This window comes from Neoarius graeffei, chromosome 12 (assembly GCF_027579695.1).
Source record: "Neoarius graeffei isolate fNeoGra1 chromosome 12, fNeoGra1.pri, whole genome shotgun sequence".
NCBI lineage: Eukaryota > Metazoa > Chordata > Actinopteri > Siluriformes > Ariidae > Neoarius > Neoarius graeffei.
Window position 1 is genome coordinate 71,334,475 of NC_083580.1, and position 26,607 is coordinate 71,361,081.

The following is a 26,607-nucleotide window of genomic DNA, read 5'->3' on the forward strand; positions in this document are numbered from 1 at the left end:
AAATCTGTTTATGAAAGGAACATGGAAAACAGAACAGAAAACAGCATCAAGAAAAAAAAAACCTAAATCAAATATATAAAGCTATTTGTGTCTTGGAGAGCAGAGTTATTTCAAATGACCACTGTTGCATGAAAGCTAAACATGAAACTGAACATTCTAGTTCATATTCTATTGATTAGTTTTCATTTTAATCACTTAAATTGACATATATCTGTATGTTATATAAATATTTTGATGCATAAATGGATTACTGTGTGTTGCTTCATTGTTTTGAACAGACATTACAACTTTGTCTAAATATACTGTATTGTACAAAAGTCATAGCACATGCAAAAGAAATGCTTTCAGAAATAATTAAATGAAATGTTTTAGAAATAATTAAATTAAATGACCTTTCAGGGTCACTCAAGGTCAAAGATTATGGTGCCAAATGAAAGCCCATATGGCACTTTTTATAAGTTGATAATGGTAAATATCTATCTATCATCAACTGTTTTCAAGTTACAGCCCTCTGAAAATCCGTGACCTTGAGTTTGACCTTTCAAGGTCAAAGATCATGGTGCCAAATGAAAGGCCATATGGGAGTTCTTATATTAAAAAATACTATTAGGAGGAAAGAGTAAACAGTAATAAATTAAACAACGTCGATATTTAGTGTGACGGCCCTTTGCTTAAAAAAAAAGTAGTCTCAGGTCCAATGAGTGCAGTTTTATAAGGAAATGGTTCAGTAGGTTTTACTGAGCATCTTGCAGAACCAGCCACAGTTCTTCTGGGCACTTTGACTGTCACACTCACTTCTTAATTTTGCACCAAAACCCAGCAGCCTTCATTGTTTTTCTTACCGGTATGTACTGTAATATGCTGCTTTCTTTATGGACATCCAAATATTTTTTCTGTAGCATTTAATTTTGTGCTGGAAAATGAATGTTTGGAACTCTAAAATGTATTTGTACTGATTTGATAATGTAGAAGTCATAAAATAAAAATTGATAAAGTTTGTACTGAAAAAAAAATAGTGGGCCTAATGCTAAGGTCTCACATAGCTGGAATCACTTCACGGTAGATGACTTTGAGCCTTCTGGGGGTCAACTGGCATGCATTCCGGGCCCTTCTGTCAGAATATATAAGAGCTGGGGAGCTACCTTGACAACCAGGAGGGTGTCGCTTCCATCCCCGGAAAGTTTTGTTGTGTTGAAAATTGCCGTGAGGAAAGCGCCAAAGGAATTTATCCGTCACAACCGTGAAGGCATCCTTTAGGTATACATAGGCTACTGGGGGGTTACCATAGCATTCTGTCACAACCATCGAGCTCAAAAAGTTCACGGAACAACTTTCTGAAAAAAGTGAAAAGTTTCACAAGGGGGCGTGGCTTATTTTGTTTTGTCATGGCTATGCCATAATGCACTCATGAAAACCATAAGGCCATACCTCCCTATAGGTCACTGCCGCCATTGGTTTTACCGGCATCTTCCGTCGCTACCGTCAAGACTACCATGGCTTCATTTGCATATTTACTCCACCCAAATTTATGCGACAGCCCACCTCCAAAATCTGCCGGAATGGCCCCAGTAGGCCCCAGCGACAGTTCTCAGTAAGCATTACAACGGTTAGAGTAATGCTTTTATAGCTGAGGCCTACAGTTGACTTGCTAACTTTAGGACTGCAGTTGTCATGAACAGTTTTGCACTCAAGTTTCCATCAATGAAGAGTTATAACATCAGTGAAACAGACTTCATGTTAAAACTGTTAAAAATGTTATAATCACATTGTCTGTTATCACCCAAATGAGGATGGGTTCCCTTTAGAGTCTGGTTCCTCTTGAGGTTTCTTCCTCATGTCGTCTGAGGGAGTTTTTCCTTGCCACCTTCGCCACAGGCTTGCTGATTGGGGATAGATTAGGGATAAAATTAGCTCATGTTTAAAGTCATTCAAATTCTGTAAACTGCTTTGCGACAATGTCTATTGTTAAAAGTGCTATACAAATAAACTTGGCTTCTGATGGATCAACTGGCTATGTGTGACCTTAGCATCAGACTTTTGCACAGTGCTGCACTTCTTTAATTTTTTTGGAAAACGGTACACATTGCTATGCCATGACACTGGTGAATGTTGGAGTCTGACTGGTCAGAAGGTGGTGATGAATTTTCTATAACAGAATCTCTTTCTACAGAAGAATACCAGTCATTTTAACATGTTATCATTTCTAAAGTAAGTCATTCCTATGGACTCTAAACGTTTGTCACCATTGATATGGTGAAGTTTTTTTAATGACAAAACATATGAGTATTTAACGTCTTTGGTAAGGAGTCTCCGGTTTCGGTAAAAATGTTACTTTAAGGAGGGTTTTACGGTTTCTCTGTAGCATGACAAGTTGCACTTTTTTCTTGAAGAAAGTTAAAAAAGAGGTTTCTGAGGAGGTTTGTCTCATCTCATCTCATTATCTCTAGCCGCTTTATCCTTCTACAGGGTTGCAGGCAAGCTGGAGCCTATCCCAGCTGACTACGGGCGAAAGGCGGGGTACACCCTGGACAAGTCGCCAGGTCATCACAGGGCTGACACATAGACACAGACAACCATTCACACTCACATTCACACCTACGGTCAATTTAGAGTCACCAGTTAACCTAACCTGCATGTCTTTGGACTGTGGGGGAAACCAGAGCACCCGGAGGAAACCCACGCGGACACAGGGAGAACATGCAAACTCCACACAGAAAGGCCCTCACCGGCCCCGGGGCTCGAACCCAGGACCTTCTTGCTGTGAGGCGACAGCGCTAACCACTACACCACCGTGCCGCCCGAGGTGGTTTGTAATAATGGTAATGATAACAAGAACTAATAATTTCGCAGACGTTTCACAGAAAATTAAACCTCATTACAAATGTATAAAATATATGTCGTTCTTGTTTTATGCAATAAAAATCTCATCTCATCTCTCATTATCTCTAGCCGCTTTATCCTTCTACAGGGTCGCAGGCAAGCTGGAGCCTATCCCAGCTGACTACGGGCGAAAGGCGGGGTACACCCTGGACAAGTCGCCAGGTCATCACAGGGCTGACACATAGACACAGACAACCATTCACACTCACATTCACACCTACGGTCAATTTAGAGTCACCAGTTAACCTAACCTGCATGTCTTTGGACTGTGGGGGAAACCGGAGCACCCGGAGGAAACCCACGCGGACACGGGGAGAACATGCAAACTCCACACAGAAAGGCCCTCGCCGGCCCCGGGGCTCGAACCCAGGACCTTCTTGCTGTGAGGCGACAGCGCTAACCACCGTGCCGCCCTGTAATAAAAATGTAATTGTCAAATTGCTGTCATATCATAGGAATTAAATCACTTCAGGACATACTGTAATTGGAAAATAATCAACTTTGCATCAGAACGCATCACACAACTGTGCCATTTATCGTTTTCCTACAGCAGCATGCCCCTTTGTGGTTTATTCCTTACCTGAAATGAAATAAAATTTAATAGTTAAGCAGAAATCATATAATAAAAAGCTTCAGATTAGCTACATGTTTCTTGAGCATGATCTTCAAATCATGCCAGTTCTCTCACCGAGCTTGTAAAAGATTCCGCCTTGATTTGCAAGAAGCAGAAGACGACAGCTGTAATTATCTACTACTAGTGCCACTACTCATTTCCACAACAGGAAGCGACGTCTAAGCTCCATGATAGATGCAGAATTATCTCGTTGCATAAATTTGCTTATCAATTGATTCTCTTAGTCTCTCCAGTAGTCCGTGGATGTCATGTTTATGAATTAGAACACAGAGGCGGTTGATCACGGGTGCCAGACCAGGTGGATTTATGTCTAACGCTGAAATTGCATACCATCATTTCTCAGCAGACATGAGGTCAGCAATCAGGGAGCCGTGTCTGATTGGCTGGCTCATTTGTATTCCTCATCTTTAGGCTGCTCAGATGGCAGTCCTTACAAATATTGCTCTATGGATGCAGTCTACGCTGTTATTGATCAACTGTCAGCTTTTCAGGTTCTGCAATCTGCCTCTGGTAGAGTTTATATGGCTGTTTTTTTTTCTTTTATTACTGCATTTATCATTTTGACCAGTTTGTTTATCATTAAAATGCACTGGACATGATCAAGAATCACTGGATTTATAAACGTGACAGATTTTTTTTTAATTAAAATGCAGAATCGTTGATGCTATTACCAAATAATCAGTCAAAAAAACAAAAAACAAAAAAACATATCCAATTTGGTTCGAGAGAGCAGCTACAAACTGCCTCAAGCTTGAAGGAATCAAATTTTGATAATGGATGTGTTCGAACGTGAGGAGAAAGCACAAACCCGTAACTCTCACCATAGAGCATGATGGGGATGATGAGTAGGGACGGGAGTGTTTTTTGTTCAAACTAGTTTTTTGTGTAAATACGCTGCTATTGGAAATAAGAGGGTGTCCTCTGCTCATACTTCAGTCAAACCCTACACCGCATTTTGCTCATTGAGAACATTATAAATAATTCAATGGTTCATAAACTGATAGAGACAAATACACTTTCTGAAATTCACTGTTGATCATCTGAGTGAAGTGTTTGTTTTCTAATGATGGCTAACCTAGCTGTTAGCAAACTTTCCACTCTGGCTTTTCAAGCAAGTCAGAATTCATAATTTGTAATGTGGTTGGAATCTTTTGACATTTCCTGGTGTATTTTGGCCATTTCCGCAAGATTAGATCCGCATGAACAACTTACAAAAGCCACTAGTTCTTGCCTATGCTAAGCAGTTATGGTTTAAGATGCTAGCTGTGGTGCATTTCTACTCAGCTCACACGCTAAGCTTATGTTTCCCAGCTACATAAACTGATGTCATGGGTTGTTTTTAATGCCTATAAATGTTTTTTTGCTCCTCTAAATGGGTTTTGTACACAGTAGAACACATATCAATATATTTAATTATTTTCTTCGTGGTCCGGTTTCCATCAAATCCTGCGCTCTGATTGGCTGGCAAGCGGGTCCGTATCCTACAATACGGACCCCAGTTACGGACCTCTGGCGACTCGCTCGTTCATAACAAAAACAAACATAGTAGCATTTTTGTCAACATTGATCTTTTTTTTTATAAGATTTATTTATAAAATTATCAAAAATCTTATACATTTTTGCCAGCATTTCTCAGGAGAATAGCATTCATTTTACATCATGGATAGCGATAACGACAGTGTTCACAGCGAAAGCGAGTTTTACTACCTTGAGGAAGAAGAAATAAAAGAAAACATTTCAGGAAAAAGCTAAAAACCTGTAACTTGCTAACGCCAAGCAAAAACATGGCTGAATCCTGAATGACTCAATTTTGTATAAATAGGGGACTACATAGGCGGCAAAATGTAGTTTTTTTTTTCCTGCCATGGAAGTGCACTTGTATACCGAGGAAGCAATTTGCATTACAGCTGTGAATGAGGATTCAAAATGGCGGCTCGCCTCGGCTCGGCTCGGTTTTCCCTTTTGGGCGCTCTCGTTTTCTGTTAGAATTTGGTAAAGAAAAAAATAAATATATTATTTACCAGCTTAAAGTGCCATTCCACCATTGGATGTATTCTTTGGCATAAAATACAATATATTTTATGACATGACTAGACAGAGAAATCTTTTAGCTTCAAAATGATATATCTAATATAATTTTTTGACAACGACAAGTATATTAATTTTGCGACCAAAGTCACCTACCCTTTTAATTTCCGCGCGGTAGTGAAACGTGATGTCATCGGCAGGTTCCCCTTCTTGTGTACCACGTGTCGGTCTATTTTTAGACCAGGAAACCCCCAAAGTGAGAGAGTCATTTCTCCTCATATATGGGGGCCAAAAAAATTGTGAAAAATTTTGAGTTAATCTTTCAGTTAGCTAGATTTATTGGTATTAGCTAGATTTATTGGTATTATTTTTATCGCGTTCTATCCGCCATTGCTGATAATATGTGCCACGTCACACGTCACGTGGTACACAAGAAGGGGAACCTGCCTATGACATCACACGCGGAAATTAAAAGGGTAGGTGACTTTGGTCGCAAAATTAATATACTTGTCGTTGTCAAAAAATTATGTTTGATATATCATTTTGAAGCTAAAAGATTTCTCTATCTAGTGATACCATTTATATATGTTGTCAAAATATATTGTATTTTATGCCAAAGAATACATCCAATGGTGGAATGGCACTTTAAGGTCGGTCCGTATGGTGAAATACCATGACCTCGGCCTTAAATACTGACCTCGGCCCAGAGGGCCTCGCTCAGTACTTTCAGGACCTCGGTCACGGTATTTCACGATACGGACCTCCTAGCTGGTAAATAACATATATTAGTGCTGACACGATGGGGATTTCCTCTGATTAGCATTAGCTCTGTAGGTTACTGTGTAAATACATTATGCTGTGAAGTTGTTTACTAAATTCTCAGATAGTCTTTTCTTCACATTTATTCGATAGGATGTAACAAAATGCACTCATTTTGTTACTGTATGAGTCTTAAGTTTTAATCTTTAATTTTTTACTTTTACTTACTACATTTCAAAAACAATATTTTCTCCTCAGTACATTTAAAAAAACTATATTGGTGCTTTTCTGTGTAATACTTGTTGACTTTTTATCATCAGACACCTTCAAGGATCTAAATGTCGAACAAATCTAAAAATGTAATGGATGTATGAGCAAAAATGAGACCATGGTAGTTATTTAATAGTATCACATCTAGCAGTATAACATCTAACTGTTAACAATCGGCTAGTTTGTATTGCTGGGGTTGTTATCATTCTCATTAACATCTGTGAGATTGGTTGGTTATCTTTAGCTCATGTTTTCCCCATGTTCCTTGGTTCCTAAGTGAAACAGCCACTACTTTACCATCTATAACTACAATTAATATAAATATACAGGTGATTATAGAAAACTGTGCACCCTGATTGGTCGAGAAATTCAAACTATTACTCAAGAATCAGCTCAAGCGACTCGGCAAAATGGCGGCCGATCGCTTTGTCACCGTATGTGAAGAAGAATTAGAAATTATGAAAGAATATGCTGTTCCAAAAAGCACTAAAAATGCTATGAAGTTTGGTCTAAAACTATTCAAAGGTAAGGTGGAATTGTGATTTATTTTATCAATTTCAAAACAAAGTATTTTATGTGACTTGCCATAGATAATTGACACAAGCGCCTTTATTACATCTGCATGCTGCTTTTATAGTTTGAAATAAATTATGTTTTTAAATACATTTTTTAAAAATAAATCACCCGTGTGTTTATACTAAAATAATTATCTGCCTCAGGCTCCGTGAATATCGGTGAATAATAACCTTGACTTCATCTCGGTTATTATTCACTGATATTCACTTCATCTTTGGCGAATAATTGTTAATTAGCGTGTGATTTGAAGCAGACATCTATTTTCTTTTGTGAATCTTTATTGTACTTTTACTTTCATAGTAAAAAGTATGAGAAAGTTTATAGTTTTGTACTTGAACTTGAGTGAAATGTTTCGAATTTCAGTACTTTTATCACCTATGAGAACAATATATACCGTATGTATAATATGAGAGAGTTTTAGGACCTTGGTGGAAAAAAAATATATATATACTGTATATATATAACTAGAAGGGCACATATATTGGCCAAGCCACATATTCAGATTTGCATCAAAATCTGTTCAGTTGTTCCTTGGCCCATTGCTCAGCTTTTCTCAAAATCAGTTCGCTACTTTTTGAGTTATGTTGGGAACAGTCACACAAACAAACAAACAAACAAACAGAGGTGAAAATATAACCTCCTCCAACAAAGTTGGCGGAGGCAATAAAGATGTACTTCATGTTACTTTTAAAGATCACAGTATGTTTTAGAAGGACAGTCCTGATATTAGACCACAAAAGCAGTTTTGGTCATATTTTGGTATTGGGCTTATTTTAGGGTTGGCTTTATTAACCATCGGGCTGCATTCATCACACAGACCTGGCAACAATGGCTCTAAATTTCCAGACAGGTTCATCATCTCTGTTTCTTTCAGACCCTGACTCGAAGAGCCGCTTTAATAAACCTAATTAGACCTGTGTGTCTGCTATGCAGCAGACAAGCTGTCATGGTTGGGAAATAATGTCTATCCAAGGAACAGTCAATACATTCTCTCCTTTCCCTCCAATATGGAGCAAGCCATTGACTTCGTAACCTGAACAGCTCAAGAACAAATTAGCAGCTGGATGATAAACATAGCTGATTTAAAGCAGGATTTGTTTTTCTGTCGCACCCGTGCGACAGTGTGAGACAGAATCTGTAGTGCTCTGAAGTCCCAATCAAAATCACAGCGTGAAGTCGAACATCAAGTATTTCTTGAGGAAACTAGCACAACAAGGTCAAGCTGCTTCCATGTCATTTGCCAGACACTCAGTTTTGTTTTGTGTTTACCAGTCAATTTCAGGCTTTGGTAAAATTTAGAACTTGTCAGGTCAAGATGCTAGAACATGAGATGATGAATTAAACAACTCTGAAACTAGTTTGAGGGATTCACAAGAGGATATTTAGTAGACTGTTTGATTTTTCCTCATCCTGCCAGAAGAACTACATGTCCCTCAACTCTTCACCATTTTTGTTAGCATCTTTTTGAATCGCTGCTCATGCTGTGCCGCATAGCAGCGTAACGCACTCGAAGGAAAGCGTTATATGCCGTCTTCCACATCCGTGAGAGCACACACATCCACAATTAGGTGGTTCCATTGTGATTGACAGGTGAGAAAGTGCCACCCTTCTCACCCAGCCAACTCTTAATAAAAGGCAGCAAAAGCATTGGAAGTTGGATATTGGCTGATATGAGTTCTTACTCAGAGTTGATCTTGAATAGAATATTCATGATCGCTAGAGCGAAGCAGCTCAGACCCAATAAAGCAGAGGTTCTTGAAATTTTTGAATCCATGGACTCTTTCCAGTAAAATAATTTCCAAGGAGACCCCATTTATCATGGCACAGGTTGAGTTTTCAGAACAATAGGGCAAACGTGTACCATTATTTGAATCGAATCAAGCCATTAGGGCTTTTTATTCCTGAACTTTCCACTCATCCAGTTGTAGATTTGAAACACTGTGTGCTGCGGATTTTTGGGTGATAAATTTTTAAACAGTCCTTCCTTCCCTGTCATCTTTCCTGTAGGACTTACTGTGCTACAGAAGATCCTGGACACAGCAGCAGAAAAGAGCTGGCAGGTGACATCCATCAACTTTGATACTCTTACAGAGGCAGCCTTCCTGAACTCCATCCAGGACCTGGACAGCAAAAAAGAGCACAAGATCATTCTGGACTGCGAGCTGGAGAGACTTAATTCCATTCTTAACCTGGTGAGTTTTTTTTCATGTTTTTTAAGCTTTTGATTCGTGTAATTCTCCAGTCAACCAATCATGCAGTAGAAGTGCAGTGCACATAATTGTGCAGATACTGGTTCATCCATCCATCCATCCATCCATCCATCCATCCATTATCTGTAGCCGCTTATCCTGTTCTACAGGGTCGCAGGCAAGCTGGAGCCTATCCCAGCTGACTATGGGTGAGAGGTGGGGTAGAGCTTCAGGTTAGTCATATCAATATTAGAAGGAGGGAAAATGTGACCTCAGTGGCTTGGCAGGTTTGTTGTTGCCAGATGGGCTAGTTTGAATATTCCAGGGGGTAATTTTTTTTTTGCATAACAGTCTACACAGAATGGTGTGGGGGGGAAGAAAAAAAAACATCCAGTGGATGGCAGTTCTGCAGCTGGAATACTGCAAAAATGATATCTTAACAAGTTAGAATGTCTTGAATATAGTTGAAACGATCTAGCATTTCCTATTAGAAGAATACAAGACACCAACTCTGAGATTATTAAAACTAGTTCTAGATTGTAACCAACTTATTCCAAGATGTCTTGTCAAGTAAAATTATCTGTCCGTGCAGCAAGATAACTTCACGAGTATTAAGGAATTTTCTCCTCAAATTCAGTTTTTTGCAGTGAATCACTTTCTTAATGAGCGAGGTCAGAGAAGAACAGCCAAACTGGTTAAAGTTAACAGCAGGAAGGCTACAAGTAACTCAAATGAGACCGTCAATGACGGCGTAGCTCACTCCGGCCCCGTCTAGTCCAGAAGGAATGATCTAAACTGGGCCATCTTGTGCAATAAATGTTGCAAGGTATATACACTTTATACAAGCTATACATAGAAGCGATATACACCCTAGAAATACCGACCTATTTGCCAGAAATAATCCAAAACGGCGAGGAATTGACCGAGAAGAAGCGATTTTTGTTGAACTGTTAATTATTAAGGCTGAATTAGTCTACAAATTCATTAATAATTGCAATTAGGCAAATCTGGGTAGAAGTTATATGCACCCTAGGCACCCCTACCTTCCTGCCAGAAAGAATCAAAATCGGTGAAGAATTGAGGGAAAGGGGGCGGCACGGTGATGTAGTGGTTAGCGCTGTCGCCTCACAGCAAGAAGGTCCAGGTTCGAGCCCCGTGGCCGGCGAGGGCCTTTCTGTGCGGAGTTTGCATGTTCTCCCCGTGTCCGCGTGGGTTTCCTCCGGGTGCTCCAGTTTCCCCCACAGTCCAAAGACATGCAGGTTAGGCTAACTGGTGACTCTAAATTGACTGTAAATGTGAGTGTGAATGGTTGTCTGTGTCTATGTGTCAGCCCTGTGATGACCTGGCGACTTGTCCAGGGTGTACCCCGCCTTTCGCCCGTAGTCAGCTGGGATAGGCTCCAGCTTGCCTGCGACCCTGTAGAACAGGATAAAGCGGCTAGAGATAATGAGATGAGATGAATTGAGGGAGAAGAAGCGATTTGTGTGGAAACTGCTCATTAGGGATTGATTAATTAGTCCATATCTTGATTATTAATTGCAGTTATGCAAAGTTGGGTAGAAGCTATGTATATGCACCCCAGGCACCTTCCTGCCAAAAAGAATAAAAATAGGTGAAGAACTGATAGAGAAGAAGCGACTTTCGTGAAATGTGGACGACACCGGACGGATGACAGATGACGGCCGACGGATGAATGACGGACAACACGTAATAGCATAAACTCATAGCCTGTTGACTGGATGAACTAAATAAAGCGTAGAAGGAGGTAGCGGCACTCACTGGTGCCTCTGGTGGCTAGTACAGGTAGTACAGCTTACTCTGGTAATTCGCTGGACAGTGATTGTCCATGTGACATGACTGACTTGTGACTTGCCAGTAGGAATACATGATTAAAAGGTTTTTTTTTTTTTCTGTTGCCTCTTTTCTCAGACAGTTGACTTCTAAAGCCTAATCAAATCACCACTGATGATGGCCATGTAAAGCTTCGAGCAAACTTTGTGAAAGAAAATTCAAACCTGGATATATTACTATGAAGGGATTTGTCAGACCTGATTGCCAGATTATGCAGCCAGTTCTTAAACCTTGCTGGCAGAACACAGTCATTTGAAAATCCCCCGAAATTGAGGAGTATGAAACGGTAAAGCAGACACACCATGATCTTTTCACTTGTCACTCTTGGCAGCCATCTTGCTGCTTGGAGACCAGAGCCTTCATTTGACTACGGCTTAGAGATGCCAGAGGCTTACTATAGCTCACAGGTGTGTGAAGTCCTGGAGCGCATGTAGTCATTAAAGCCCATAATTGGGGTTCCCATGGCGACAGATGTCAAATCATACAATCTCACACCCACCCAGGGAGGGATGGGAGACATGCAATTAACTGCTAAAAAAAAAAGGGACTAATTAGTTTCTGTCTGGGGAGCCTGCAGAGATTTAGGCTATAAACAACAAAATGTTGGCATATATGCGTATGAATGTGTGTAATGGACTGTGTTATGTCTTGCTTTTCAGATTGCGGCGCAAAAAAAGAATCTGAAGAACTATCACTTTATCCTGGCAAACCTGGTAAGTGAGACATGTTATCGAACACAACCAGTGTCTTCAGTGAAGTGTTACAGCCTTATCTTTATTACATGAGCAACTCGAGAGCGGCACATCACCGCCATTTTCTTATCCGCATTCCCCGTTTTTTGTTTTTTGTTTTCTCGTCTGGTCAGAGCGCATGTTCTTTTAAATGCAGAGCACAATGCAGACAGATTGCCGACTGCCAGCTGAGTCGGAGACTTATCACTCCTACTTCTGTATGGAAAGCATCAATGTCGGATGTCTTTTCATCTGCAGCTGTGGGAGCATTGGTGTGAGTGTGAGTGTGTCTGAGTGGTGGTAGATTGTGATTTGTTTTAAAGCTTGTAGCATCTGATTTTCTTTTCCTTTGGTACAGTTTGACTTTATGCCACCTTTCTTCAATTCTGAATAGTGCTAGATAAGATGTCCCATTCAAATAGACATTGTGTTCGCTCACTTTGTTCACACATCTGATGAAACGCCATGTGACGTACACGTGAGATGGGCGATTTCTGTATCATTAGCCAAACCCAGAGGTGGACAGTAATGAAGTACATTTACTTGAGTACACTTTTTGAGTATCTGTACTTTACTTGAGTATTTTTTTTGGGAAACTTATGACTTTAACTTCACTACATTTGAAAGACAAATATCGTACTTTTCACTCCACTACATTTCTATCAAGGTCCTCGTTACTCGTCACTATGAAGCAGCTTTGAAAGTGGATGTTTTTTTTTTCTTGTCTTTAATAAAACATGATTGGTTTTATCGCAGGTGACACTGAGACAGACTATCAGTAATCACTAGGATCACGTCACATCCATAGACTGTATAAAATCAAGTTCAGTGATTTCTCAGCAGCTTTATTTGAACACGATCAGTTGATGGCACAATGGAAGGAGGTGGTTCTTCTGGAGAATGCACACACCCATGGCCCATGAACCCATGTTTCAGTTTTCTGAAAGGATTAAAGATTTGTTTTGTTTTAATTGTTTGCTTTTTTTGCCTAAAATGAACCATATCACGGCCTACAAAACTCACCTTCCAATCTGCGGAAGCATATTGAGGTATATAAATGTTTTATTCCAAGAAAAGGCTTGGAATGAAGTTGTCTGTGCTTTTAGAGCTAGCGATAACATTGTAATAGCTATGCAGTCTGGTTAGTCAAATGACTTTCTATGGATTTGCCCGCCAAGTTGCCGTAGCCTTGTCCATGGCTAATGTTAACACATAGCTAGTTAACTTGGACACTGTTAGTTAGCATGTAAAAATGGAGTTACGCTAACATGAAGAACAGTAACTTATCTGAAGTCCTTTCAGAAATATGTTTCAGCATAATCTTGCCAAATAAACAGAATGTAGAAATCTGTGTTTAAAAGTGTTTATTCTACAGGTTCTACAAGTTAGTTAGTAAATCCAGTCAGTTGCTTCAGAGGCATTAGGTTTTGTAAGTGTTGTGGCAATAATACAACAATGCGTTAACAGAAAATGTACTTTTAATCCTTAACCTCCTAAGGCCCAAGCTGTTTTTTTTTACATGCATTTTTTATTTCTCTTTGCTATTTGGGCTTATTAGAACCTGATTAGAATAAAAACTAAGCATCATCTTTTGATAAGATGTACTTTTAGAGAAAAAGTATGTCCACATATGTGGATTCTTGTTCCGAATTTCCATAAAGTGCTGTCCACGCATGTGACCGCTAAGCCCTAGGAGGTTAAATATTTTTTAAAGAAAGTACTTCAGTACTTTCACTTAAGTAAAAATTTGACTGGACAACTTTCACTTGTATTGGAGTAACATTTGACCAGTGGGATCTGTACTTTGACTTTAGTAATGAAGTTGGGTACTTTGTCTACCTCTGGCCAAACGGCCTTTACAAGGCATATCAGGTGAAAATTCAAATTCAGTCCAAATTGCTTAAAACTGCTCTCATTGAATTCACAATTGAATGCCGAACAACATACTTTTTACAGAATTAAAATGTTTATCCGTTCTTGAGATATTACAATCAGCCCTGCGATGACCTGGCGACTTGTCCAGGATGTACCCCACCTTTCACCTGTAGTCAGCTGGGATAGGCTCCAGCTTGCCTGCGACTCTGTAGAACAGGATAAGCGGCTACAGATAATGGATGGATGGATGGATGGAGATATTACAGATCAAAGATTGAAAAAAGCTTAATTTTTAGAAAACTGGCGTAATATTCTATATGAGGATCACATGGTCCAAAATGGGCCTCATTAACCAATGAGATCAAATGTTTTTTCTTAATAACGTTTCTATTTTTCAAGATATTTACATGGAAATTGGCAGCACATAGATGGTTGCATACTGAATACAAAGTCTGAAGAAAAAAAAGTCAAAAACAATTATGCAAATTAGTCTCATCTCATCTCATTATCTGTAGCCGCTTTATCCTTCTACAGGGTCGCAGGCAAGCTGGAGCCTATCCCAGCTGACTATGGGCGAAAGGCGGGGTACACCCTGGACAAGTCGCCAGGTCATCACAGGGCTGACACATAGACACAGACAACCATTCACACTCACATTCACACCTACGGTCAATTTAGAGTCACCAGTTAACCTAACCTGCATGTCTTTGGACTGTGGGGGAAACCGGAGCACCCAGAGGAAACCCACGCGGACACGGGGAGAACATGCAAACTCCGCACAGAAAGGCCCTTGCCGGCCCCGGGGCTCGAACCCAGGACCTTCTTGCTGTGGGGCGACAGCGCTAACCACTACACCACCGTGCCGCCCATGCAAATTAGTATTCATTTTATTAATTATGCTAATTAGGTAAAAAAACATTAAATCAGGACACTCAATAAAAAAGTAATAAAATATTATTTCTAATATCCTCTTTGTGCTCTGTAGGCCTTTGTATTTCTCAAAAGTAGGGCCTAATAGTGTTTATATGAAAGAATATAAATTATTATTTCGATTAATATTCACAGCTTTCACGGCAAGCCTCGAAAAAACTGTATGAGCCACATCCAATAAACAATTTACATGAATTGAATTGAAATTGACACTTGCGTTTCTGACTTCTGTTTTGTTTTTTGTTTTTTTTTCAAAATCCCATTCTGACCACTAAGATCTCAATATTTTTCATCAAAACAACAATGGTTATATTCTAAGATAGTTATTTATTTACATGAATCAGTTTGATTTGAAAAAATAAGTAGGTAAAGCTGGGTGGCATGGTGATGTAGTGGTTAGCGCTGTCACCTCACAGCAAGAAGGTCCGGGTTCGAGCGCCGTGGCCGGCAAGGGCCTTTCTGTGTGGAGTTTGCATGTTCTCCCCGTGTCTGCATGGGTTTCCTCCGGGTGCTCCGGTTTCCCCCACAGTCCAAAGACATGCAGGTTAGGTTAACTGGTGACTCTAAATTGACCGTAGGTGTGAATGTGAGTGTGAATGGTTGTCTGTGTCTATGTGTCAGCCCTGTGATGACCTGGCGACTTGTCCAGGGTGTACCCCGCCTTTCGCCTGTAGTCAGCTGGGATAGGCTCCAGCTCGCCTGTGACCCTGTAGAACAGGATAAAGCGGCTAGAGATAATGAGATGAGTAGATAAAGCTATGAAAACTCACTTCAGTTTCCCGTGAAGCATCACATCAAAACTAGCTGGCGGAAAATTTTGCTGAATCCTTCATCAGAAACAGTGAGAACTAGAGAACATCCCTATAAAAGTTATCAGATTGATATTCATGAGTAATACAGTCTGAAACCGATCAGAAGAAAGAGAGAGAGAGAGAGACTGACTGCTTTCCTGTGACTCAAAAAGAAAAGCACCGGCAGTTTCCCAATGTCCCGCGAGCAGAGAGTGTACTTTGTTGTACCGACTTCAACCTGCTGTTACTCCCAAAATACTGAAGAGTGCGAGTTTCCCAAAAGCATGGTAGCACAAAGATCATCATTAAATGGTAGAGCGAACAGCGCAATGAACACTCTCTCTTCTAGTTAAGATGCTCTTAGTGTTAAAAGGCTTTTAGGAAACCCACCACAAATCATAACGAGATAAATTTCTTTGGAAGGCAGAGATTATAGGCTTTTCACTGATAATATTCATGATAGAAAATATTCAAGAGTTAAGCAATGACAGATTTGGAAGCTTAGATGAGCGTCTGCATGGACAATTTTCACAGCACGGCCAGCGAGCGTCTGATATGCCTACCTTTACAGAAATAAAGTCACATTGAGGAAAGTTAGAGTGCTAGTCTTACGAAAATGACATCATAAAATCCCAGATTTTCTGTATCTGATATGCTCATGTAGGCTGTAAAGTTCACCGATAAATAAAAAATTGGTTCGAAAACATTTTTTTACATCTGAATTCTGTTCCAGAAGTCACTAAACGCTTATCCTCCATTAGATCGCAGAGATTTATTGGTCAGCGGCGCTGCATGTGTGACATCATATGTGCAACTGCTTTCTTTTGTAAAGCTTTACACAACTTTACGACAACAAGGACGAAGAAGTGACTCAGAGTGAACAAGCATATTTTGGTTTGCTTTTAGATCAGTAATTTTTCTGTTGTCTATCTAAGTATTATATTTGGCCACATAGAAACTACCTTAGAACGTTATTGATCTGACTAAGGACAACTAATAAAGTCAAGCAACAGGCTAAACACAAGCTTGACACTTCCTGTGCGGCAATGAGCTCTTTGGGATGGTGCGTCTGACTTTTGTTTCCAGATCATAGGAACTGCTCTGTGTCCCAGACGTCACTCAAAGGCGGTGTTTACATTAGACCGTATCAGCGGATCATCAGATTAATGTTTTTAAAACGATTCGCGTGCACACAGCAACGCCAATACACGATTCGCATGCACACAGCAACGCCAATACACGGATACACTAATCACATGACTAATTAGACGGCATGTAAGTTGAAATGTGTCAGTACGGCTCAGCGCTTCCTCCTCAGCGGCTGCGCTCCAAATCACTCCGCCCTGAACAGCGAGTGCCCTCTGGAGGGTGCGCACTCCGGCCCTGCGCAGCTCACAGAGTGCGCGAGTGAAGCGCACGAGCAGTGATTCGGGACTGAGCCGCTGTGTGTGTGATCCCAGTGCATATCGGGCATGCGCAAGTCACTCACCACTTGCAAGTGGAAGGATGGCAAGCCTAAAGACAATCATAACTACACAATGGGCAGTATTTGCATCTTACCATGAACAACATTAAGAATGACAAAGCAAAGCATTATATTCATACTTTTATACTCTTTAATGAAAAACAAAAAGGTGATACAAGGCGGAAACAATAGCAGGAAATGAAGTCCGCGCCGTTTTTCAGCAGTCGCGTCACATGACCAACGTGGCATGAACAACGCCAGCGAATCAGGAAGGTGGATGTCACAGTGACGTTGTCCAATGACGACGTCAGCTAGAGCTCAGCACTGCGTTTCCTCGTATCTCAATGTTTACACAGCACCGGATCAGATACGAACTGGGTTGAATACGTGGGCCCTGGCGGATTCAAGTTGTTCCGCCTGTGGAGTCGTTTCCCGGCGTTTTAATGTGAACGGACAGTGCATCCGCGACGAAAACGAGACGGATACGGTCTAATGTAAACACCACCAAATCCTTCTCAGTGAATTTGCCTCACAAACTTATCTTTTTCAAAATGTATGGCACAGACACCAAACCGTCCTGTCGGCTTGAAGTTACCTCTCTTTGTCCGTACAAATCGAACCCATTCATTCTGTAAGTGTCCTACGACTTTGGGCTATATATAATGGATCAAAATTCTGCTTCTTTTATCAGCTACACTTGAACGGCCTTGAACGGCACACCTCTTAGGAGGCATGCTTTGGTTTTAATTTGGTTTTGGAATTTAAAAAAAAATGTTAAAAACGTGCAACATTTTGCAAAGCAGATGAAGCCAGAAGTTTCAAGCGTTGTACGATGCTTGTTTTACGTACCCAATGGAGTTTTATGTCTCCAGTGTGTGACGTCATTGACAACCATGCAATATCATAAACCATATTCAACACTCATTCTCCATTGGGTAGGTGATGTAATACACATAGGATAAGTGATATGCTAACAATATTGCATGCTATCAAACCAAAGGAATGAAACCTGCTAGAAGGGAATAGAACACGTTTTTATTCCATCGAAAAAGTGTCCTGTGTGTATGATAATTATTCCACGAAATCGAGTCGTACATGAGCTGATAGCTGACGAGGCATGTAGCACTGAGTTGACTATAAGCCATGTACGATGAGATTGAGTGGAATAACTGTTTTATTCTGTCCACATTCACTGGATTTTGAGAAACAGAGCATTTTTATTTTTATTTTTTGCAAATTCGATAAATAAAGACTTTATACAAAACGTCCGACAAAATAATTTCTGCTTAGAGTGTAAACAAACCGGCGAAGCAATTTGTGAACAATGCTATAATAATAATAATAATAATAATAATAATAATAATTCTTGAAAAATAAAAAATATACACTTTTACCATGAAATACTTTAATTCCATATTTTGTTGCGCTTTTTTTTTGTATTTTTTGGGGTTTTGTTTTCGAGTAGAGTTTTTATTTCGTCCTCGGTTGGTTCAGCAACACGCGCCGCCATTTTGTTTTTCTCTACTTGCGGTATATTAGCTGATAGCCTAGTAGTAAAGTAGCCAATCAGAGCATGCGATTGCTCATATCCAGTGAATGTAGATAAAATAATCAATGTTATTCACTTCTCCTGTTAGTGTTTTTAATTTTATGGCTGATTGGTGTATACCACACGCTAACCTATTTCTGAGGGGATTTTTAAGGTTGATAAATGTTTAGAATCATTGCTGACGCTAGCAAAATGACTATCATTAGTTAACCTCAGGATAATTAAGAAAAAATGTTGGTTTAGAAAATATATGAAATAAATCCATTCACCCAAAGAAGTGGCCCTAACACTGACGTACTTTAGATTTTGATCCGATCAGATTTCAGGAGAAGGAAGATAAAATATATATCTTTCATCATTCCATGTCACTACTTTGAACACTCTTCCTCTTGTTTTCAGATGCCTGTTATCAGATGCATGCCTCGCTGTAGGTTTTGAACTTTTATCATCATTAAAGTAGAACTGAAGTCATTTTTAAACTTGCTTTATTTCTTAATTAACGTGTTATTCGATTACGTTTTGGGTTTTAGTAACCTTATATCGTGACTCGTATTGGCAACTAATTGCAATTAAATATTATACTTATCGGCCTGTTCGGTTTTTAGCCGTGTTGAATTTAGTTCGTTTGGTCCACGGCAGGCGTTGCTTATCCGCGCGATCTTCAGGAGACTTGTGCGAGACTTCGAAACGTGAAGTGTCAGCCAGGTGTCAGTGCCGCCATTTTGAAAACTGTTTGCCAAACGAAATATTGCACGAAAACAAGTTTAAATGACGATTACTGCTGACTTTTTTCAAACTTTCCTGATTGTTATCAAAACAAACAAAACTTCCGGCTTGATTACATCAGCGTTCGAAAGAGGGCGCGCGCGTCTTTTGACAACGTTGGCAGATGTCGGTCACTTTGATCTCCGCTGTACGTTTTACTTCCATCCTACGATGTCTCGCACAGGTCTCAGCGAATCTCGTTTACGGCCATCGCTTTGACATATGGACTGATATATTACATAGCGTAACTCAAACACTCATAACTTGCTGTAGCAATGACAAAATAGCGATCAAAAATGCATTCCTATATTTAATAAAATGAGAAATAGAATTTTGATAATAAAAAAATTGCCTTCAGTTCTCCTTTAATGGGCTTCTTATTCTAAGGGTTCAGTGTTCCTACCCTTTCACCATTACAGGAATCAGTCACAGGGGTTCCAACATCATCCTTTTCATTTCTAGCTATTCTAAGTCTATGCTTCATCACTAACTATGGGGTTATACTCAGTAAGGCCCTGATCTCTTCCAAGGTGACTGGCCACTACTTGCCATCTTCAGAGTATGCCCGATGAGCCACATCATCTTGCTGCTCATGCCATCAGAGTCATTGACCATTTAATATATTCCATTTAATATATTTGGTTCTTCTGCCTCTTCTGCCATTCCGGTCTTTGTGCACTTAAAGGGGTGATGTCCCTTAACCACTACAGTGGTGCCTCACTTAGTTTAGCTCAACAGTCGAATCGAGGTCCCGGGGTATGGCTACTGGTGTGCACTACTAGTTTCTTGGAGCCGTCAATGAGACTTGGGGAGTTGTGGAGGACCAAAGGCTGTCTACCCATACCCAGTTTGACATAGGCATGTGACTGGCAGCAACCAGAGGTGCTACCTCTCACAGAAACACCCCCCCCATACCCCATATCCATCCATTATCTGTAGCCGCTTATCCTGTACAGAGTTGCAGGCAAGCTGAAGCCTATCCCAGCTGACTATGGGCGAGAGACGAGGTACACCCTGGACAAGTCGCCAGGTCAGCATGATGGTGTAAGTGGCTAGCACGGTCGCCTCACAGCAAGAAGGTTCTGGGTTCGAGCCTAGCGGCCTGCGAGGGCCTTTCTGTGTGGAGTTTGCATGTTCTCCCCATGTCCGCGTGGGTTTCCTCCAGGTGCTCTGGTTAGGTTAATATGGGATGGCCTTGGGCTGAAGTGCCCTTGAGCAAGGCACCTAACTCCCAACTGCTCCCTGGGCACTGTTAGCATGGGTGCCCACTGCTCTGGGTATGTGTGCTCATTGCTCTTGTGTGTGTGTTCACTGTTTCAGATGGGTTAAATGCACAGAGGAATTTCACAAGCACATGATGAATAAAGTTGTTGTTCTTCTTCGTCTTCGCAGGGCTGACACATAGAGACAAACAACCATTCACACCTACAGTCAATTTAGAGCCACCAGTTAGCCTAACCTGCATGTCTTTGGACTGTGGGGGAAACCGGAGCACCCGGAGGAAACCCACGCAGACACGGGGAGAACATGCAAACTCCGCACAGAAAGGCCCCCCGTCAGCCACTGGATTCGAACCCGGAACCTTCTTGCTGTGAGGCGACAGTGCTAACCACTACACCACCGTGCCAATCTATCCATCCATCCATCCATCCATCCATCGGTCACATACTTAAAGTAGAGCAGGAAATGTCTCCAACTGTTCAGTAATCCTCAAGGGAATTTGGACAAACAGTCATACAGCCGCGACGAGCTGTGAATTCACAAGAAGCATCGTGAAATTTATAATTGGGCTCTGTGAGAGGAGCAAAGAAACTGTAATTCTACAAGAAACACATAATTGCACTCAGTGATAATGAAAAAAAGATATCAGCCTATAAATAATGACGGTATTAAACGCTGAAAGAATGCAGCACTTGTGAGGGAAAGAGACCCCTGGGGTACATGTGACTCTGAGCCAGTCACCTAAGGAATCCCAAACACAAACACCTACACTGAGCTGTTAAGGCGAAAACATAATCCACACACTGAATCATATGGAAATTATGAATCTGGAAAAATTCTGATCTCTGAAGTGAATGCACCTGCACAGCATTATGCCATTTATTATTGCAGAGCCATATTGATTAACTATTATATTTTATAATGTCTATTTTCTCTGGGACGGATTCTATCTCAAGCTCATTCCTTTCAACCTTAAGGAAGATGGATAGTAGTACATAAAAAATCCATTATGGAAGCTCAGAGTTAGGAGCTTTATGTATTTGTGTTTGTCTGAAGCACTGCAGACTCAGTGGTATTTTCTTTGACGGAATTGATCTCTAAAGACTAACTCACCTTATAATTAAGTCCTTAGTAGGATTAATCTACATCTGCTCCAGTAATAGAATGGATTTCATTCTGTTGAAACCTTATTATTATTATTATCATCGTTCAGTCTTTAGAAATTGCTGTGGTCTTAACTTTATAACTTTAAATTCTTACACATCCTTATTGGACTTCAAACACCAGATTTTTGATCAGCACTTTAAAGCTAGACGACCTTTCGAGTTCATAAAGTCAGTGAAAGTTAGTTCCTTCTGAAATGTGGCCAGTGTGATAGATGTTTATTTCTGTAATATCTCACAAAATATCAGGCCATTCTGTCGCTGGGAAGTTATTTAGTTTGAGGGGATTAAAGCAAATAATGTGCATGAAATCGCTCGCTTTGCGCAGTCAAGCAGACAGAGGAAGTCCGTGTGTGCGCACATGAGCAGGTTTCCCTTTGAGCGTGCACTGACAGTTCCATCATTCTGTCGCTAAACGAACAGCTGATCACACCGAGGTGCTCGCTGACCACTGATATTTATTAGTTTGGTCCTGTGTTTCCTTTCCTACGTATATAACAAAATGTCTTTTCTTCTCGCTTTCTTTCCGTTACTGTAGTTAGTCTTTCACGTTTCATTCTCACACCCACATCCTCCATTTTCCTCTCCTGTTTCAAATTTGTATCCCACAATGCCTTGCACAAACGGGGAAAGCCCACCATGTGACGTAGTATCTTGAATTGGGTCATGGTGAAGCAGGAAGAAATAGCGCAGAATTTAGTGCCACGTAGCCTTAAATTCATTAATTGTTCTATTTTAAAAAACTGATAAAATTGGAAGTCTGTGATTCGAATTCAGTAGCTTTCGGTCCACTAAACAAAAATATTCAGGGAAGATTCTTTTCATGACCTACACTTGAAAAATCTGAAAGGCAGTATAGCTTTAAATCAGCGCTTCTTAATCTTCAGTGCCCTTAGAGTATGGTAAGCGTCACTGTGTACTCTGACCCTTCAGAAAGACAGGGTTTTTTTTGTGTGTGTGTGTGTGTGTACTCTGCACCATCATTCGCATTGGAGGATATAGTGAGATTTACCATACTACTAATATATGAGTGATGTAGTAACCTTGACAAAAATAAACCAATAGAGTTTGTCTGCGGATCAGAACCACAGAAGAAAACCCAGAAGTGCAGAAAGGATTTTTTTTTTAGGCTTTGCCTTATATTTTGACAGACTAGGATCTTGTTTTATCAGAAATTTGTACATTTTGCTTTATTTCTCTGCAGCTATCACCAACCTGCATATACAGTATGTACAGTCACAGTTCCCATGGCGATGAAGCCATGTGGTCGATTTTATTTATTTATTCATTTGATTTTACTTTTTTTTTCAGGCCAGCCTCTTTCCCTGTCTTGTTGCTTGTTACCTTCAGTATCACTGTGTACTAGTGCATCTCAAACAATTAGAATATTGTGGAAAAAGTTCAGTACTTTCCATCAGTGATTTAAGAAAGTGAAAATTTAACATATTCTAGACTCATTACACATAAACTAATGCCTTTCAAGCATTTTTCGATTTTAATTTTGATAATTATGCCTACAGCACACAAAAAAAAGAAATCTCAAAATATTAGAGTATTTCATTTTGACTTTAAGTAGAACAGTATAAATATCGTGTATCTCTCGGTCTAGTTCATTACATGCAACCACAATCATGCGGAAGACTGCTGACTTGACAGTTGTCCAGAACACAATCATCAACACCCTCCACAAGGAGAGTAAGCCACAGAAGGTCATTGCTGAAAAGGCTGGCTGGGAAAGGTGCACAAGCAACCAGGATGATTGCAGCCTTGAGAGGATTGTCAAGAAAAGCTGATTCAAGAACTTGGGAGAGCTTCATAAGGAGTGGACTGAGGCTGGTGTCAGTGTATCAAGAGCCAGCACGCACAGACGTCTTCAGGAAAGGCGTTAAAACTGTCGCATTCCTAATATCAAGCCACTCCTGACCCAGAGACAACGTCAGAAGCGTCTTACCTGGGCTAAAGAGAGAAAGAACTGGACTGTTTCTCAGTGGTCCAAAATTCTCTTTTCAGTTGAAAGTAAATTTTGCATTTCATTTGGAAATAAAGGTCCTAGAGTCTGGAGGAAGAGAGCAAGGTGTTTGAAGTCCAGTGTGAAGTTTCCACAGTGTGTGATGATTTGGGGTGCTATGTCATCTGCTGCTGTTGGTCCACTGTGTTTTCTATCAGGTCCAAAGTCAACACAGCCGTCTACCAGGAAATTTTAGCGCACTTCATGCTTCCATCTGCTGACAAGCTTTATGGAGATGCTGAATTCCTTTTCCAGCAGGACTTAGCACCTGCCCACAGTGCCAAAACCATGACCAAATGGTTTGTTGACCATGATATTAAGTCAAGTTTGTTTGTATAGCACTTTTAACAATAAACATTGTCGCAAAGCAGCTTTACAGAATTTGAACGACTTAAAATATGAGCTAATTTTATCCCTAATCTATCCCCAATGAGCACGCCTGTGGCGATGGTGGCAAGGAAAACTCACTCAGATGACACGAGGAAGAAACCTCGAGAGGAACCAGACTCAAAAGGGAACCCATCCCTATCCAGACAACAACAGACAACATGACTATAACATTAACAGTCCTAACATAAAGTCAGCTTCGTTGATGCTATAAACCCCCCACTGATGGAAACCTGAGCGCAAAACCGTTCACGACAACCATAGTCCCAAAGTCAGCAAGTCAACTGCAGTCCTAAAGTCAGCAAGTCAACTGCAGTCCCCAGCCACAAGAGCACCACTGCAAGAGTCCAGAGCGTCCTCCAGGCGCGACCCCCAACTGTCCACATGGGGCCGCCCTCCACAGGAGCAATGCGATGAGACTCCAACCAGACACAGGGCACCAGGATGGATCAGGCAGGTCCGAGGAGCAGAAGAGATCAGCATCTCGATCCCAGGACCGACATGTAACTCAGAGGGACAGATTTGGGGGGGGGGGGGGGCAGGTTGTTAGGTATGCCCAATGTCACCTGAATAAGTAGGAACAGTATACATATTGTGCTGAGTACAAGCAGGGACTCTGGCAACTAACTATGACAGCATAACTAAAAGAGGAGAGCCAGAAGGTAACACAGGCATGAGGGAGCCCCGGGACATAAAGCAGCCACCCACTATACTGTCAACAAACTCAAGTGAGCAAGCAAGTGGGGACTGATAGCATCCATACATCCCAGTTTACCAAAACACTCTATGTCTGAGGACCCTCCAGATCTACACCTTTACCTCATAAACACCATTAACAAAAGGCTTGACTAAACAGATATGTTTTCAGCCTAGACTTAAACACTGAGACTGTGTCTGATTCCTGAACGTTACTTGGAAGGCTGTTCCATAAATGTGGGGCTTTGTTAGAAAAGGCTCTGCCCCCTGATGTAGCCTTCACTATACGAGGTACCAGCAAATAGCCTGCACCTTTTGATTTAAGTAGGCATGGTGGGTCATAGAGGAGCAGAAATCCGCTCAGGTACTGTGGTGCGAGACCATTCAGTGCTTTAAAGGTCAATAGTAGTACTTTATAATCAATACGAAATTTGATTGGGAGCCAATGCAGTGTGGATAAGACAGGAGTGATGTGGTCATATTTTCTACTTCTAGTAAGGACTCTTGCTGCTGCATTTTGAACTAACTGGAGCTTGTTTATGCACTTATTGGAACATCCAGACAGTAAGGTATTACAATAATCCAACCTGGAGGTAATGAAAGCATGAACTAGTTTTTCCGCATCATGTAGTAACATTACATTTCTTATCTTAGCAATATTTCTGAGATGAAAGAAAGCTATCCAGGTAACGTTATCAGTGTGAGTTTCAAATGAAAGACTGGGGTCAATAATCACTCCGAGGTCTTTCACTGCTGCACGTGAAGAAACACAAAGGCCATTCAGAGTTACTGTGTAATCAGAAAACTTACTTCTAGCTGCATGTGTTCCTAGTACAAGTACTTCAGTCTTGTCAGAGTTAAGCAGAAGGAAGTTAATAAGCATCCAGTGTCTAATGTCCTTTACACATTCCTCGAGTCTATTAAGCTGGTGTCTCTCGTCAGGTTTTGCAGAAACATACAACTGTGTGTCATCAGCATAACAGTGGAAACTAATACAATGTTTATGAATAATATCACCCAGAGGTAACATATATAAAGAAAAAAGCAGTGGACCCAAGACAGAACCTTGTGGAACACCAAACTTTACCTCAGTATGTCTAGAAATGTCACCATTTATATCAACATTCTGATAGCGATCAGTTAAATAAGAGCTGAGCCAGGAGAGGGCCGTTCCCTTAACTCCCACAACATTTTCTAGTCTATCCAGAAGAATGAAATGATCAGTGGCATCAAATGCTGCACTAAGGTCAAGCAACACAAGCAGTGAGACACAGCCCTGATCAGATGCCAACAGTAGGTCATTTGCTACTTTAACCAAGTAGTAACTGTGCGGGACTGACCAGTCAACTTGCCTGACCTGAACCCCAGAGAGAATCTATGGGGTGTTTTTAAGACGTAGATGAGAAACACTCGACCCAAAAATACAGACGAGCTGAAGGCCGCTATCAAAGCACCCTGGGCTTCAATAACACCTCAGCAGTGCCACAGGCTGATTGTCTCCACACCACGCCTCATTGATGCAGTAATTAGTGGTAAAGGAGCCCCAACCAAGTATTTATATAAAAAAAAACCACTTTTTCACAATATTCTAATTGTTTGTGTTGCACTAGTGTATACTCTATTGTGTCATGCATTATTATTGTTAAGTAGTGGTATATAAAAGTGTTTCCTAGTTCTGTGTTTTACTGACTGTGGTTTTGACCCTAGTTCCTGTTCCGTCTTTCATACTGTTATGAATTATTCTTATTTATAATAATTATCATTGCCTGCCTATAATAGAACTCTGAGTATGATTTTTATATTCGCACTAATAAAACTTATACTAAGTTTCCACACTTG

The 26,607-nt window shown here is 40.7% G+C and overlaps 1 protein-coding gene across 2 annotated transcripts in view; it reads left to right on the top strand.

Annotated features, from left to right (window-relative positions):
- gria1b (glutamate receptor, ionotropic, AMPA 1b) overlaps nt 1-26,607 on the top strand; it is a 190,440-nt gene that overhangs the window by 53,896 nt on the left and 109,937 nt on the right. For both annotated transcript variants that reach the window (XM_060936357.1, XM_060936358.1), the window contains 2 exons: nt 9,155-9,339; nt 11,847-11,900. In XM_060936357.1, coding sequence (XP_060792340.1) covers nt 9,155-9,339; nt 11,847-11,900 — 239 coding nt within the window. The remainder of the gene's footprint in view (nt 1-9,154; nt 9,340-11,846; nt 11,901-26,607) is intronic.